The 17150-nt window shown below is 41.5% G+C and overlaps 2 protein-coding genes across 7 annotated transcripts in view; one reads left to right on the plus strand and one right to left on the minus strand.

Moving 5' to 3' along the window:
* The first annotated feature begins 1060 nt into the window (after positions 1–1060).
* PVALEF (parvalbumin like EF-hand containing) lies at positions 1061–5826 on the plus strand. The gene is made up of 4 exons (XM_070934713.1): positions 1061–1166; positions 1852–1987; positions 4419–4534; positions 5780–5826. The coding sequence occupies exons 1-4, from the start codon at positions 1061–1063 to the stop codon at positions 5824–5826; spliced, it is 405 nt and encodes a 134-aa protein (XP_070790814.1).
* A 7689-nt stretch (positions 5827–13515) lies between these two features.
* CEP131 (centrosomal protein 131) overlaps positions 13516–17150 on the minus strand; it is a 31976-nt gene continuing 28341 nt past the window's right edge. For all 6 annotated transcript variants that reach the window (XM_070937693.1, XM_070937695.1, XM_070937691.1 and 3 more), the window contains 4 exons: positions 16500–16677; positions 15914–16110; positions 14996–15056; positions 13516–13859 (listed from right to left, as the gene is read on the minus strand). In XM_070937693.1, coding sequence (XP_070793794.1) covers positions 13785–13859; positions 14996–15056; positions 15914–16110; positions 16500–16677 — 511 coding nt within the window. In that variant the 3' untranslated portion in view covers positions 13516–13784. The remainder of the gene's footprint in view (positions 13860–14995; positions 15057–15913; positions 16111–16499; positions 16678–17150) is intronic.

Below are 17150 nucleotides of genomic sequence, written 5' to 3' on the forward strand. Positions count from 1 at the left end.
TGGAAATTTTTAAGAAGATGTTGGATTACCATTTGTCTGACGTGGTGTAGGGTTTCCTGCCTGGGCAGGGGGTTGGATTAGAAGACCTCCAAGGTCCCTACCAACTCTGTTATTCTATTTCTATTTCTAAGTCAAACTCATTTGGCTTCCAAGAAAAGAATCACGTTAGGACACAGCTATGTTGTTTCCTGAACGTAATCATAGTGACACATGTTGAAATGTGTTGTGCTCCAGTGTTCTAGTCAACCAGCCATGCCTTCTTCTCTGCTACTCTTTTTTCCAGCCCAATTTATTTTTCTCACTCTTGCTTTGCTCATTTCCTACCAGCATTATGTGCCCCCACTCCCACTCCCCGGGCAAACTTATTTCTCATTAGATTGTTTTGGGAAGTTTTGCACAACAGATTTTTCCTCCCTAAAGTTATTCGAATTTCTATAAACTGCGATATCTCTTGTTAGGATGGATAATATCACCTGATTATTTTAGAGGGGTGCTACCAATAAAACTGAACTGGAACAGTATCTTTTGGAAGTACAGGTAGTCCTTGACTTATGACCACAATTGAGCCCAAAATTTCTGTTGTTAAGTGAGACATTTGTTAAGTGAGCTTTGCCCCATTTTACGACCTTTCTTACCACAGTTGTTAAATGAATCATTGCAGTTGTTAAGTTAGTAACAAGGTTGTTAATTGAAACTGGCTTCCCCATTGATTTTGCTTGTCAGAAGGTCGCAAAGGGGGATCATATAATGCCAGGACATTGCAACCGTCATAAATATCAACCAGTTGCCAAGCATCTGAATTTTGATCAAGTAATCATGGGGATGATGCCGTCGGTCATAAGTGTGAAAAATGGTCACAAGTCGCTTTTTTTCAGTGTTGTTGTAACTCTGAACAGTCATTGAAAAAACTGTTGTAAGTCGAGGATTGCCTGTACTGTTTTAAAAGAATCTTGTTTAGAATTGGTTAGGATGTGTCAGACAACCGCTGCTGATGTCCAGGAGAGGAACTGCCACATTTTTTAACTCTCACATAAATTCTTTTTTTGCAATCCATAGCAGCATGGAAGATGAGTTTTCTTGCCAACTCAAAAAAATGGCCTTGGCCATGGGTGCATCCCTGACGGACAAAGATCTTGACCTGTTGCCCTCAGAAATGAGGCACCACGGTAAGGAACGAAAGAAACCAAAATTGTTGAATTTGCAGTAGATTCCTAAAGAATATCAGATAGCACATTCAGATTATTTGCATATACAGGTAGTCTTTGACCTACGACCACAACGGAGCCCAAACTTTCTGTCTCTAAGCGAGACAGTTGTTAAGTGAGTTTTGCCCCATTTCTTGCCACACTTGTTAAGTGAATCACTGCAGTTGCTGAGTTAGTAACATGGTTGTTAAGTGAATCTGGCTTCCCCCTTGACTTTGCTCATCAGAAAATTATCACGTGAATGCTAGGACATGCAACCGTCATAAATACATGCCAGTTGCCAAGTATCCGAATTTTGATCATGTGACCATGGGGTCGCTGCAAGAGTCATCAGTGTGAAAAATGGTCATAAGACACTTTTTAAAGCACTGTTGTAAATTCAAACAATCTAAAATGGCTGTCCCATAGAAATAGAGAATCTCCATAGACATTTAAATGAATGGTTGTAGGTCACAGACTACCAGTAATATAGTTTTCAATGTTAAATCTGGGCTTGTGTCTGTCTGAGATGTGAAGTGAGCCATAGTTATGTTCTACATATGAAAATAAGAGCTTCCACATACAGTGTCAATAAAGTTCTGCAGACCATATTTATAACACGCTAACAATATAACTCATCAATTGAAAAGAATCCATTCTGTTGCAGCTTCATTCAATTATACCAAGTTCCTTGAATACATGCAGAAGTTTCTGACATCGGACGAGAGGGAGACTCACTTGCGTAAAGCCTTCAAATTGCTTGACAAGGATGACAGTGGTTTCATTGAATGGAATGAAATCAAGTAAGATAAAATTGTTGTCTATTGCTACGAAACATAGGGGGAAAGTTAATAAGGGCAGACATGGCTGATTGCTTTATTTACAGATGGAGAGGTACAAAATGTTGGAGTGGCATCACTTCATTATTTCACTTTTAACTTCACAAGCTAAATTTGTTGATTTCTGAGGAGCTAGGTTCAGCTGGATTCAGTTGACTCCTGGACTTACCCATTTTTAGAAGCTACTACAATCATGTTGGGAGTGCCGAAGAGCTTCTGGGTTGAAAGGATTAGCCAGTGTCATCACCGATGCCTGGAGGACACCTAGTTGGGGGCTCCTTTCATGTCCCTGCTAAGCCGCCCACCAATGTGGTATCGATCTATCTATTCATGGTCACCTGCTTTCAAACTGCTGGGTTGGCAGGAGCTGGACGAATGACGGGAGCTCACCCTGTCCTACAGCAACAACCGGGTCTCGAATGCCAGCCTGCCAATCATATCAGCCTCCTGTTCTGCCCCAGCTCTGGATTTCCAAGGATATTGACACACACCAACGGTCCTTATCAAATTTATTAAGTAGCAAGACCGGCAAAGGTTGGCAACCAGCCCAGAAAACAAGATACGATAAACCAAAATACTCTGATAATAAATACGAGTTGTTTCCAGCAAGAAAGCATTAGCTGCATGCGACTTAAATAGGCTAAGGGAGTGGCCAATTATCCTCAAGCCCTACTCTCGAGTAGACCTCCTCCTCCTGAGTAGCCACTCCTGCCTTTTGGCAGCCCTGCGTGCTCGAGCATTGAGGAGAGGCTCCTCCACTTTGCTCTCTCCATTTGAAGGAACCTCTGGAGGTTCTGAAGGCCCTGGCTGAGTCTCTGCCTCTGGCACCACATCCTCTTCAGCCTCCTCGCTGTCCGATGTGAGCGCTGGCTGCGCAGGCTGCTGGCGCGACACCACACCAGCCTCCTTTTCGTCGGGATCAGCCACGATCCGCGCAGGCCGCTGGCGGGCCACAACACCTCCTAACCACATGAGCCACTGTGCTAATTCTCTTCAAGGTTCTTTACAGGTCTTTCAAGCCATTTTTGGCATCTTGTATTCTTGAAGCCATTTTTCCAGAACTGGTCTGGTTCTTCAGATGATGAGAGGCTTTCTAGAGATCCTTGAAGCCATTGTAATATATTTTGCACGTGTCCTTCAAAGCATTGATTCTTGAGGCCTTCTATTGGTTTTTTTTTAAGCCAACCATTATATTTAGGGCATCTCAAAACTCTAGACTTCTGCATATCTTTTAATACATGTTTTAAGCCATTTAATACATGCTTTAAACCATGTTTACAAATTAGATGAGTCCTATTACTAGATGAGTGATTAGAAATAGTCTGTCTGGCAACAAAAGTGGCCATTCTCTCTCTCTCTCTCTCTCTCTCTCTCTTTCTGTGTGTGTGTGTGTCTGTCTATTCCCCCCACCTCTGAACTTTTGAAATCACATCAATAGCTACATAAAATTAGCCTGAGTCATAACTTGACAGCTTTGCCGAGAGATTATACAGCTATGACAGTGCATTTAGCATAAGGGTTAATCCTTATACTAAGTAATGAATACGAACAATCCTGTTTGCTGTGGATTCTCTTATATTTCTTATCCCAGAATTAAGTGGATTGAAAACAGAATTGGAATTTCCTATCAAGACTGTTCCTACCTCCTGCATTAGAGTCGATTAAATGGAACAGAATTCTGGCTGTAACAATTATGGAGAAAAGGTTAACAGATGCAACCTTGCCAACTCATCATGTCCACAGCGTGTGTTGAATCCCGTTACACGTGCCTGTTCAAATTTTGTGTTCTGTTGCCTCTGATTACCTTACATAGGACTTGATCCAACGTGCTTTCTCCGCTAAGAAAGTGCCATGTGTCTCATCATTATACTCTGTTATATTTTTAGTCCATCCACTAATCACAATCTTAATTTCATATGACTTGATGTATTTTCAAAAGACCATTCTATCCACGTTCGTGGACAATTTAGTTTTCTCATTTTTGCTTAAATCCTTTCCCGAGGTCAAGAGGAAAAGATAAATAAGGTGAGAACAAATCCAGGGCAGGGAGAATAGCATATCCCTGTGAAAGACACCACAGCATTCCTCAAATACATGCTCCTTGTGATTATAGTTCCTGTCATCCTGCCAACCCATATAGTTGGGGGCAACAAGATCATCATTCAACCCTTAAAGGACATCAGGTCAAGGGGGGAAAACGAAGTTAGATTATCCAGCTAACTCAGAAATTTATTTTTGCAACTGCTTTGCTACTGGCTAATCTCAGTAAAAATGGGCAGGAAGGAAGAGATGAGAGGAGGGGGAGGGAGAGGAGGCAAAGATTGTGCATGGGGAGTTACTAAGCACAATGTACCTCTCCTTGCTGTGCCTCAATTTCCACCTCTCTCACCCACAGGTACATCCTAGCCACAGTGCCCAGTAACGTGCCAATTGTCCCCTTGTCAGACGAAGAAGCAGAAGCTGTGATCCAGGCAGCAGACAGAGATGGCGATGGGAGGATTGATTTTCAAGGTAGGCAGAAACAGAATTGACGAACAAAAGTAGCACCTTTTTCAGAGAAAAGATACACTCTTTCTTCTTAAGACAGAAAACCACACAGAAAGCAGGCAGGGCCAAATTTGATTTATCTGGAAATTAAATTAAACAAATTAAATATTATCTATGTAATTGTTCCCCATAGCAGAAATACAAATGCAGCTTTGTCATATTACAAAGAATAATTTATACTTTTAGACAGACTCCGTGAGATGTGCCCAACTTTTCCGAGACCATTCTGGCCTTCAATTGCTGCGACAAACTTTTAAAGGAAAATGTGGCTATTTAGAGGCAAATAATAAAGTATCAGAGTAGCCACTATTACGCAAAGCTCATCTCTAGGACACTATTGTGAGGGCAATATTAGAACCAGAAAGTCAGAAAAGCTTGTAACTAAGTTGGTTCAATTAAAAAGCAAGGATCCTGGAACGAGCAGCATGTCTGCAGAAGAGAGCAACATCAAAATGGTGGGTGGGGCTGGCTACAGAAAGAAAGAAAACAGGAGTGTCAAACTGGCGGCCCGCGGCCTGGATGCATTACGCGCAGGCCAGTGGTGGGTTGCCCCTGGTTCGCACCGGTTCTATAGAACCAGTAGTAAAACTGGCAGCAGGCTCCACCCACCAACCCCGACGTCATCAAAGTGCTCTGCGCACGCGTGGCCCCATTGCGAATTAGTAGTAAAGGTAAGAAGAACCCACCCCTGGCATAGGCCATGCCCGTCCCAGCTTCACAAAGGCAAAAAACGTCACAATCGAGTTTGAAAAGAACCACACAGAAGCTAGACCTTCTTTACTTACAAAGCAAGTGCAGCCCAGAGTGATGTTTGAGGGCTGCTATACCACACTACTACTTGCTGAAAACCTTTGAAACAGCTGTGTCAAATGATTGTGGTAAAATTGCCACAATTGGAGTCATTTTCTGTAGAAATAAAGCATTGTAGGGTCCTTGGTGCTCTCTGAGCTTCGTTCTTTGCTAGCAGACATTTAATTACCCAACTATGTAACATCATCAGTGCAAGTGAATGAGGACTTTGCTTCCTGTTTATACAAGCAGCTTGCCCCGCCAGCTTTAGTGCTAGTGGTGGGCAAATAAAACATGCCACACCATAACAGATTTGTTCTTATATTTGGGGTGGGGTAGAAGAAAGCGGGGAATTACTGCCTTATATAATTTTTTTTTAATGCAAAACCTACTCACTCTGATTATCTTATTGCATTGCAGAGTTTACTGATATGATCACCAAGGAGAAGATTCCAAAGAAAAAATAAGAGAAAAATAAAACCACCTCTTGCTTCTTTACTCAAAAGTGGTGTGTAGGGCTGGGATGGTTGTTGGGATCTGCTGGTACTTTTATCTCTGATCATTTTTTTTTTCTTGAAGTACCATTTTTTTTTTTTTGCAGGAAGATTTTTGGAGGGGGGCGCACATCTGTAGCTTGCTGAATGACCTCTGTAGTGCACCAGTAACAATTCAAAGCATTCATTTTATTTCTCTTTGTGACATCTTTTGGAGCAAGCAGTTTGTTATGAAATGCCCTGCCCAATCGTTTGAATAGATTCTTTCCTGGCTATGCTACATGAGAACGGGAATCATTTCCTTAGCCTATGCTTGCCCGATGGAAGACATGTAGTTGTGGTAACAGAACGAGACCAGCTTTTTTTAGAACAATGATGAACAGAAGGTCTATCCTTCCCTAGTCTTTGCTGCAACCTGCCCCCCCCACTAGTCTTTGTTCATTAAATTTACCAATGCCCTGACTGCTCCCTTTGCCTTGAGGATTAAATCCTGTTTTCCTTGGCTCTGTCCTTTGGGGAAGTGTAGACCAGCCGGTGTGCAAAATATGCAGTGGGGACAGTCCCAATTACAGAGAACATGGGGCTGAATGACATCTGGATGAACATGTTCTGAAACCCCACCTCCTCCTAATGCCATGTTTTCCTCTCCTCTAAATCCTTTGCTGGCCTTGCAATACGGAACTAGAAATGCTTGCTTAGGTTTCACGCCACGAAAACAAAATGTTCCTGAGGCAAGTAAATGTCATGTGTTTTCACCACATTGGCTGCAGCATACCTTTCTTTGACGATGCATTTGATCACAGTGAAAAAAGAGGTAAGGGGAAACCGAAGAGAGATGCGTGCATGAAACCCTCTCAAGATCTATTCTGTCACAAAAGAGTCCTGAAATGGCAACTCTAGTTTTTCTTTGCAAACCAAGTGTCAACAAGGGGCAGCATGGATTAGCTCCAAATACCAGAGTTACTATTGAATTCAGCATCCAGGGAGAGGAGGAACTTTTCCAATGGACAGCACTCATCCAGAGAAAGACATTTCTTGAGGAACGCGGTAAGGGAGGAAAGCTTTCTGCATCTGGGTTTGTCCCAAAGGGCTAACTTAGTCCTTCTAGATTCTGGTCACCGCTACATCACTCAGGGAAGCCCATCTGCCTGCAAACACCTTCCATGGCATCTGCCAAGCGTTTTTATTTTTTAAATATTCACCTTTTATTTTTAAAATGAGGAGCTTACAAAGGGGCAAGGAAAACCTACGGTAACTCTCGTGCATAAATTGCATTTCCAAAAATTAATTTGCCCACATTCATCTGACAGGCATATTTAGAAAACAAGGAGGGGACCTGTACTCCAATACTTTATTTGGATAGGTGCTCTTTGTACAGGGGAAAAAAAAGACCGTGGGAAGATGGGGTGGTAAAACAGCAATCTGGTGGCTGTAATTCTTTGACTGGCCATGCCAACTGTGGCAGCCTTGCAAGTATGACTTGCCTCCAGAAGTTGTGGGTGCTCCCACACTGGAGATTTTTAAGAGATTAAACAACCATTTGTTTGAAATGGTATAGGGTTTCCTGGTCGAGCAGGGGATTGGAGTAGAAGACCTCCAAGGTCTCTTCCAGCTCTGTTATTCTATTAAGTACCCATACATTGGGATCAAAGTTCCAAGTCTGCACACAGGTTCTCTCCCCCCTCCCCCCTTTTTTTAGTTCCTGAATTTAAAGAGTAGCTTTAGAAACCTGTATAAATTGTTTCCTTTGGAAAGCACACAGTGAGCATCTATCCCCCAAGCCCCTTGCTTTAACACAGCACCAATAGTCCAATATGAGGGTAGCAAGCAACAAACCCAGCTGCCCATTTAAAAGAACAAAAATCTTTGAACTTATGCAGTTTTATACTTGACTTAAATCAAAGCATTTTAAGAATAAGCCACCCTGACATTAAACCATTTGGTAAAGAATTAGCATTCTGTTCTTGCATAGAAGGATAATACAGTATATAAAAGTATAATATTGTATATACATACCATAGAAAGTCTGTAGAGATTCTCAGTCATCCAGGTCAGGGGTCTTCAACCTTGGCAACTTTAAGCCTGGAGGACTTCAACTCCAACCTTGGCAACTTTAAGCCTGGAGGACTTCAACTCCAACCTTGGCAACTCCAACCTTGGCAACTTTAAGCAAAGCTGGCTGGGGAATTCTGGGAGTTGAAGTCCTCCAGCCTTAAAGTTGCCAAGGTTGAAGACCCCTGATCCAGGTCATGGTTGTCCCAAAGGTGCTCTTTCAGGAGGCAAGAAAGTCCAGTTGCTTCCTGAAAAACCACTCTGGGAATACCAGAGAAAGCAACTATCCTAAAATATTCAAAAGATTTCTGATAATTTAAAAAAAAAAAAAAAGAGCAGCAGTCACCTGACTATATCACTATTTTCCATCGTCCCAATCTCGTTGCTATCTAGATAATTTTAGAGAGCTCCACAGGTTTTCTAACTCTGCAAATGACATCATCTGGCCAATTTCAAGCTGGGAAACTCAACATGGTTGATCAGGGTTAATATTTGGATGGGAAACCTCCAGGAAATACCAAGTTTGTAGGTTAGCCTGGGACGTTTATTGTTGTTGTTTTTTTAAGTCCAGAAGGTAACAATGACAAACCCTTTTGGTCCTCTTGAGAGCAAAAAGCTACAGGAACGGCAGAGGGCTTTGGCCTTTAATCTGGAAGGAGAGCCAGACCTAAAATAGGTTGACTCAGCCTTCCATCCTTCCGAGGTGGGTAAAATGAGGACCCAATTGTTGGGGGGCAATATGCTGACTCTGTAAACTGCTTAGAGAGGGCTGTAAAGCACTGTGAAGCGGTATATAAGTCTAAGTGCTATTGTTATCGCTAAAAGCATCATTTCCCCCTTATAATCACTTCCTGCAGTTGATGCAATTTGCATTCTTAAAAAGCTTCCAGTGCTGAATACAACTTTGCATTCACTTTTCTACACTTCAGTATTGCTTTGGAAATATTGGGCTACAATTTCCAAAATTCTAGTACAAGCAATCCTTGCTTAGTAACCACAGTTGGGAACGACAACTCCATTGCCAAGTGCTGCGGTCCCCAAGTGAAGCATCACATGATCACGGTTTAGGATTTTACTTCTGCGTTCCCTATTAACTCTGCTTCTTGTGAGCCAATGGTGAAGCACCTGAACGGTGATCATATGACTGGGACGCCGCGACGGTCAGAAATGCGAGGATTGGTCACAAAGCTTTTTTTTTTTTTTACATCATCATAACTTTGAATGGTAATTAAATGAGGTAGTCACGTTACCCACTGTAGGCCTATCTTGATTCTGGGAGCCACCATTCCAATATACTGTATTGGAGGATACCAGGTTGGAGAAGACTCATTGTCATGTCTTTCAGTGAAAGTAAAGGATGGTTTTTAGCCCTTTTCAGCACAGCCTTTTATTACAACAACGCTGGTGCGACAGTATTGCCAAGTTCACTTCCCAGTAGGACAGGGGTGTCAAACCCGCGGCATCACGTCATCATGTGATGTGACTTTTTCCCTCTTTGCTAAACTGGGAGTGGGCGTGGCCAGGGTGTGATACATCTGGCCCATGGGCCACGAGTTTGACACCCCTGCTGTAGGAGATACCCACTTCTGGGAAGAACCTAGCATTATAGAGTCAAGCCAATACCATTTGCAAGCAGGGGATACATTAGTCTTCCCAAACTATTTATTACCCTGCAATTCCTTTTTTTATTATTATTATTAAAGTTTTTATTGTTAGAAAATTATAATTTTCTAACAATTCCACCTTTCCGGTGTCATGGTGTTAATAAACACATACATATACATAATATTTACTTATTATTTACATGGTATTACTTAATTTACATGGTAAATTACCCTGCAATTCCTTCCTATAAGTGCTTTGCAGCAGAGGATTATGGAGTTAAAGTACCTCTGTAGGGGAACAAGATGGGGAAAAAGTGTGCCCCATCTCACATTAATTTGTTAGAAGAGTTTGAGCTTCCTGTTCAGAAGTAAAACCTCAAGGTGGTTATCTCATGGTGGTTTTAAGAGCTGCAAGCTGCAACTGAAGCAGCTGAAGTTGTCAGTTCAGGTAGAGGCTCCTGTCAAGCTGAGATAGAGGTATAATTGCTACAGAAGGAGGAGGGGAATGATTAAATACAAGAACTGCCATGAGCGTGCAAAGCCAAATGAGTGGCACAGCCAAAGAAATAATCCCGCTTCTGCAATACACAGAACAGCGTCACCTGCTGCCACTACAACAGGCTTAGAAATACTCCAAGCACAAGCACAAAAGAAATATTAGTAAGGTCATTGATTGTATACTGGACCTCTTCAGAAAATACTTAATAAGGTACAGGAAGCGCTCAACTTACAACAGTTCCTTTAGTGACTGTTCGAAGTTACAATGGTACTGAAAAAAGTGACTTATGGCCGTTTTTCACACTTATGTCCATTGCAGCATCCTTGTGGTCACGTGATCAAAATTCAGATGCTTGGTAACTGACTCATATTTACGACGGTTGCAGTTTCCCGGGGTCATGTGATCACCTTTTGCAACCTTCTGACAAGCAAAGTCAGTGGGGAAGCCAGATAACAACCGTGTTACTAACTTAATAACTGCAGTGATCCACTTAAAATCTGTGGCAAGAAAGGTCATAAAATGGGATCATAACTCACTTTAACAAATGTCTCACTAAGCAACAGAAATGTTGGGCTCAATTGTGGTCATAAGTCAAGGACTACCTGTATAGCAATGACTCTTTGTAAACCATGTACTGAGCCAATCACCTTGTGGCTAAAGCAGGGGTGTCAAACTGGCTGCCCCCAGGGCCGGATGCATTATGCGTAGGCCACGCCCACCCCAGCTCCGCGAAGGGGAAAATTGTCACGAAATGTCATGTGACACCACAGGTTTGACACCCATGGGCTAAAGGCTCATGGAGGTTTTCCAGAATGCAGTGACCACATGATGGCAACATAAGTCAATACATTAGAAGGCCATTCATCATGATGATGATGAATAACCTCCATGGGACAGTGGAGAAAGAAATCAGGGACAAGGCCCACATCGCCTTTTGCCACTTTTCCAGCAGTTCCTGAGGCTCCAGGAAATATTCCATTTGCATTCTAACTATGGGATGTTTGTTCCAGCTTGAGAAATAGCATATATTTGGAATATACTAAAAATACTTACAACATTGCTACTGGAGCAGCCTCTTCTTTTTAGCCTTCCAAAGTCACATGAACAGTTCGTTGCCATGGAAATTTGCTACCCTCAAAATTACCAAAACCAACCAACCTTCTATGAGGTACTGTAGCTTTGCATCGTGCATTTAAATGCCAGAAAATTACAGTTCACCAGATCGCTGGATGATAAATAACAAAAATGTTGAGATGAATTTGTTGTTCAGCAACACTTGATCTAGGATTATAGTGGATAATGTGAATCCCAACTCAAGTTTAATCAGAGTTATGGGTCCTGGGCTGCTGCCCAAGATAAACTCTGTATAATTGATTATATAACAAAAGCCATGTTATTTGGGGGAGATTAAGCCTTGTTGTCTAGAGCTGAAGCAGCCTAGGCTTTTTTGAAGCCCAAATTAGAAAACACTGTGGAAAAAGGCAGCAATGCTGTCCTAAGAATACCTCAGAAACTTTTAGGTGTTGGATTGGAAGCTGCTGCTTTGTCTGACTGATCCAGTTTAAGGAGCTTTGTGCTGCCTTGCCTGTAGTTTCTGCCTTTAAAAAAAGTGTTTCTGAGGTTGCAGATGGAAGAATTCATCAGATGTCCTATATTTTGTCCTTGTAGAATTGACCACTGAGGAGGGCTTTGAGAACATATTTTTTTGTTGTTGTTTAGGGATGAAGGTACAACTGTAGGTCCATGGAGTTGTTTGGGGTGGGTTGTACTGATATCAGACTTCTCTTCCTGACTAAATCTTCCTTTTCCTCCAGGACCTTATCTGCGTATCCTACTCTTGCTTTGCTGAACTGAGTTAGTAGTAGAAAAGGAAGAATCACAGAATCGCAGTCGAGTGAACCCATTAAGATAATCAGGGTAGAATCCAAATTAAAGCTTCGGTTCGAATTAAAGGATATCGCAGAAGATGAAAAGTAGGTTGCATAATGGGTCTTATTTCCTTCTCCCATTATTTTCCTTTTTGTGTGCACATTTTAAAAAGTTCTCTGTTCTCCAGCAGAACTGAGGTTAAAAGCCCTCTTGTATGTGGCCTGTCTTCAAGAGGAAGTTAGCGTCAAAGTTCCTCTGATCTTCCATTTGTGAGAGGCTTGGTTCAAGACAGCTGGCAAAGCCAATCAGCCCTTGTAAGCCGCCCTCCTCCTCCTCCTCCTCAGATGAATCACTATGGTTACTACTTCTGTAGAATTCCTTAGCGACTTAAGTTAAAAGTAATCTGAAATAATACATGATGGAATTTAAGTGGCTGAAGAATTTAGGAATAAAATATTCACTAGTTAGGAATTGGGAATCCTCCCAAAGGACAAGAGTAAGGTGAACAAATTTGCAAAACCTTATTTGTGTTCTTTCTTCATGTTCGTTTATCCAGAACAATTTTTTCCTTGCCTCAGATCTTATTCACCATTTGGTGAGCCAAAAATAGAAATGGAATTTACGTCTTGCAAATCTCAGCTTTCTATTTCATTTTAATTCCATTTAAGAAGCAGCTTCTAGCTCTTGTGTTTTCTCCTTCTGGAATCTCAGAAGAGAGAACTGCTAAGCAGGACATTCAGTTAATGCTTTGATGAATAATATTCCCTAGCATATCTATAGTGTCTAGAAAATAGTCTATTTTTGTGAGCTGTTCAAAACATGAAATAGAATATTCATTTAATTCCCTCGTTCCCTTACATAATGTGTAAATTATGGAGATCATAGCATCACTGGAATACCCTATACTACAACATTCATGTTACTGATTTCTATTTTATTTAAATTATTTTTGTAATATGACCAGGTTGGGGCGGAGGGCAGGGTCAAACATACCATCAGTTTGGAGTCCCTATGCCCTTCTGTAAGAGATTTAAGTCCCCTTGCAGTCAGTTGCCAATTTGTCTTTACCATTTTGTATAGGTAGCATGAAATAAACTCGTACTGCTTTTGAACTCTTTCTGGCTTCTGATTTCTCGCACCTGAGATTTTTCATAATACCAAATCGGAGTGTCCATAATTGGAATCTGTGTCAAAAAACTTGTATGTTATGGTTCTAAACCATCGCATAAATAAACTGATGTTGTATCCAAAAAGAATACATACAGTATATAGATAAACAAAAAACAAACAACTTGTATTTCAAAGGCTAGGGATATCTTAAATATCAATATGTGAACTCTTGAATTTTCAGTATTTCTGCATAAATGAGCTAAAATGTTATCTGTTCTCTACACAAATCCTAAAACTAGACAGTGGTACTCCTTGACTTGTCTGGTTGTTTAATTACTATTATAAGGATGATATCGTCTTTTATAGGGGCTTTGTGTGAAAATGAAAAAAAAATGGCCTTCTGATTTCTGGTTTTCATGGTTAGACAGGATAGATTATAAAAAAACATTAGAGGAGTATAAAGAAGTATTAAAAAGTTACTATTGTATTCTGACTGAAGGGAGAGAAAAACACAGTTCTAGACAATCATTTTACAAATTAGCTGTATTTTACTGTTAAAATACAATGTCAAGAAATGGAATATCATTTTTCCCAGATATTTTCTTCAGGACAGATCTCAGAACAAGTTAAAAAAATAATCGGGGGGGGGAACCTTACCCCTATCCCCACCAACAAACAGATTAGTGTTCATTTTGACTTCATATTTTCTGAACTGCAACAAGCAATTTTCTTTTGCTATTTTGCACCATTATTTGGCTCTACCCTTACAGGGCCACTGGTTAGGCTTGGTTCAGTTGCTACTTGGTCGCTAGCAACTGCTTACGCTGCTGCTCCAAGAGTGATTCCAGATGCTCTGCCCTCTTCATGGCTGCCTGCAATGAGAAGAGAACTCACTGAAAGGGTGATAAGTCTGAGAGCTCTACTATATCTAAAGAGCCCTACACCTATAAGAAGAAAGTGTTGCAACAAAGATCTTCTAAAGCAGGGGTGTCAAACTCTATTTCATTGAGGATGCATCAGGGTTGTATTTGACCTCGGGGAGTGGGGGGGGGATGGCCAGCTTTATGTCCGTTTTTGGCTGCGACGGTCTCATGCAGCCCTCTGCCAGCGAAAACAGAGCTGGGGGAGGGGTTGTACACAGCCCTCTAGGGCTTTGTTTTCGGCCGCGACAGCCTTCTACAGCCCTCTACCAGCGAAAAGAGCTCAGGGTGGCCATATGCGACTCTCCTGGGGTCTGTTTTCGACCACAACGGCCACCTGCAGCTCTCTGTCAGCGAAAATGAACCTCGGGGAGGCCCTCCCAAGCTCTATTTTTGCTGGCAGAGGCCCCACGGGCCGGTCCTTCGCTGTTCCCAGGGCAGCCCCATGAGCCAAATCTAAGCACCCTGGGGGCCAGATCGGGGCCACGGGCCTTGAGTTTGACACTCCTGTTCTAAGGTGTCCTTTTCAAAACTGACTCTTTTAATAATTATTAGTGACAAAATAGACTGAGGTAGTGTGTCCTTCCCTGATATTTACAGTCCTTGGCAAATAAAGACGACCTAAGTTTGCATTCCTTCTTCCAATGATCTCAAGCTATATTTTTGTGAGATTAAACACTTTTGTGACCAGGCTTGTCTGGAATCTTATAAGATTTACAAAATATAGTAAAATTAAAATAATCAAATCAAATCAAATCTCATGAGAGCATAACAGAAAGTTTTTCAGTATATTTGCATCGGTAATATATGATTATAATCTGACTGAACCTTAGCATTCAGAACCAGGAATATGAAACATTGGTTTAAACTTTGGTGGGGAAAAAAACACTATATGGCCATCAAAACAAAACAGTGAAGGGGGGGGGGGGAAGAAACCCAGATTCATCCAATTTCTGCCTTTCTGTAATGAGCCGGTTTCACGAGCTTGTTTCTCCTCATGAAACACCTCCATTTGTTTTTTGGGAATTCTCCTACTTTACAACCATTATTATTCTTCACAAGAACTGGCAGGACTTACAGAACCTCACCTCATACTGCTTTCGAAAGCTGTTCACGGCCTCCTCTTTCTTCACAATTGCTGTCTTCACTCTACATGGAAGGTCAAATGAGATGACATTTGGATAACCGAGCAACAACTTCTTCATTAGCATAATCATTAAATGTATACTCTACCTTTCTGCTTACATAAGCACTACATGTAGCTTACAAGAACAAGCAAAAAACTAACAGTCTGTTATATCCCTGAGCAGATTTTTTTTTTTTTTTTTGGCTGGACATACTCCTCAGAACAGCATAAGGATTGGAATCTTTGGTCAAAACTAGGACTGGAGACACTCCAGATAGGACTCTTGCAATTCAGCTCTCTTCAGTCTGGGCTGCTTTGTGTCTTTCTTCTTTGGGAAGAAAGTACAAGGAGGTTTAAATAGGACTGTGCTTGGAAGCATTCCATCTGGGACACATAACAATAGGCTTTCAGAAGAAATGCCTTCACCTCAGATCCTGCAGGCCAGAGGGTCTCCATTCAAACCCTACAGTTTTCATATTCCTCCTAAGTCTATGAATGAATCACTCCTATATAAATTTAATAGGGTGCATTCACACATGACAGGCAATAAAACCCCAAAGTGTGTAAAATAGGAGTTAAGCAGTTAGCTTTGTTCTTTGCTTTGATTGAAAGTTCAATAAGCAAGAGAAACAGACACATTTGATTTTAAATTGATTGGGAAGCTTTAATTCTCTATTTTACACACAAACACACTTCATTTGTTAAAACTGCATCTTGGCACACAGCTTGCCAAATGCACAATTCCACCATTTATGCTTTGTGCATGTGGCTTGGAAAGAATGGGAATGTAACTCAGGTGGCACAGACCAGTGCTAGACTCCAGCAGGATATTGAGTCAGAACTAAACTTCTGTACAGAAGATAAGCAGGGCTGTTGTTACCTTTTATGCACCTCTTCCAGCTCCTCCTCTTTCTCTCGCATCACTCTGTCCAGCTCTAAGCGCTGACGGGCACGAAGTTCAGCCATTTCTATCTTGAGATGTTTGTTTTCTTCTTCTGTGGTCACCAGTCGGTCTGCAAACTCTTGCCGAATAACCTCAGAGAGGCTGCTGCGCTCCTGAGCTAACTGGTCCTTCACCTGTTACAGTAAGCATATGAAAAGCAATAACACTTAGCACTTAGACTTATATACCACTTCACAGTGCTTTCCATCCTTCTCTAAGCAGTTTACAGAGTCAGCCTATTGCCCCCAACAATCTGGGTCCTCATTTTACCGACCTCAAAAGCGCTGATTATTGCTGTGAGAAAGCTTAACATTAGCATGCATGCTCTCTTCATTCAGTTCTAGCATTTCTTTCTGTCCTTACGGTATGGACCAATGCTAGATCAATGTCAGTTATCCAGAAAGGTATACCATGGGATTCATAGGTTCTGAAGCTTTATCTAAAAGTTAAGAATACTGGGAGAAAAGGAGTTCATCAGAACAAAACTACACAGTTAGAAGGCCTCTTTCCTGTGTCAGCTCACCTTCCGGATGTCCTCAACTTCCTGTTCCTTCTGGCGCAGAAGACCTTGGAGACGAACAGTCTCACTTTCTGCTTCCAGCAAACGCCCCTTCAGCTCATTGCAGCGTTCTTGAAACTTACGTTCCGACAGCTCCAATTCCCGCAGCTCTAGTTCATATTTGTCTCGCATTCTCTTTATTCTGAATAGAGAAAGGAATGTTATTTGATTAATTGCTCTTTAGAGCAATAGAGGTATAGAGTCCAAGTTCTTTTTATGTGCAGCATGGTTTTTAACACCATTTTTCTGCATTTACAAATTATGAAGAATACAATGGCACAATGGCAAATTGTTCAGCTACTGGGATCAGATCTGGGCTGCAGTATGAGTTCAGACAACTTTCTCTTTATAGGACTTACCATGGCATGAAAAATTAGGTATGGAAAATGAGAGGCTTTATTTAAGGTTGCAGCCACAATTTGCATATTTTTAAATCCTAAAAATGTCAGCCATATTAAGATAGACCAGAACAAGAATGCAATTCCACAGAAAGTCTAAAACTATTCAGTGAGATAACAGAATCCTGCAATTCTGATTGTGCTCTTCCCGCTTTCCCTTCATAAACTTCAATGAATCAGAGAGGTGACTGCCTGAGCCACTTCCAAAAGTGATCTG

Source organism: Pituophis catenifer, unplaced genomic scaffold (assembly GCF_029215685.1).
Source record: "Pituophis catenifer annectens isolate HBS135680 unplaced genomic scaffold, rPitCat1.0.hap2 SCAF_2, whole genome shotgun sequence".
Lineage (NCBI taxonomy): Eukaryota > Metazoa > Chordata > Lepidosauria > Squamata > Colubridae > Pituophis > Pituophis catenifer.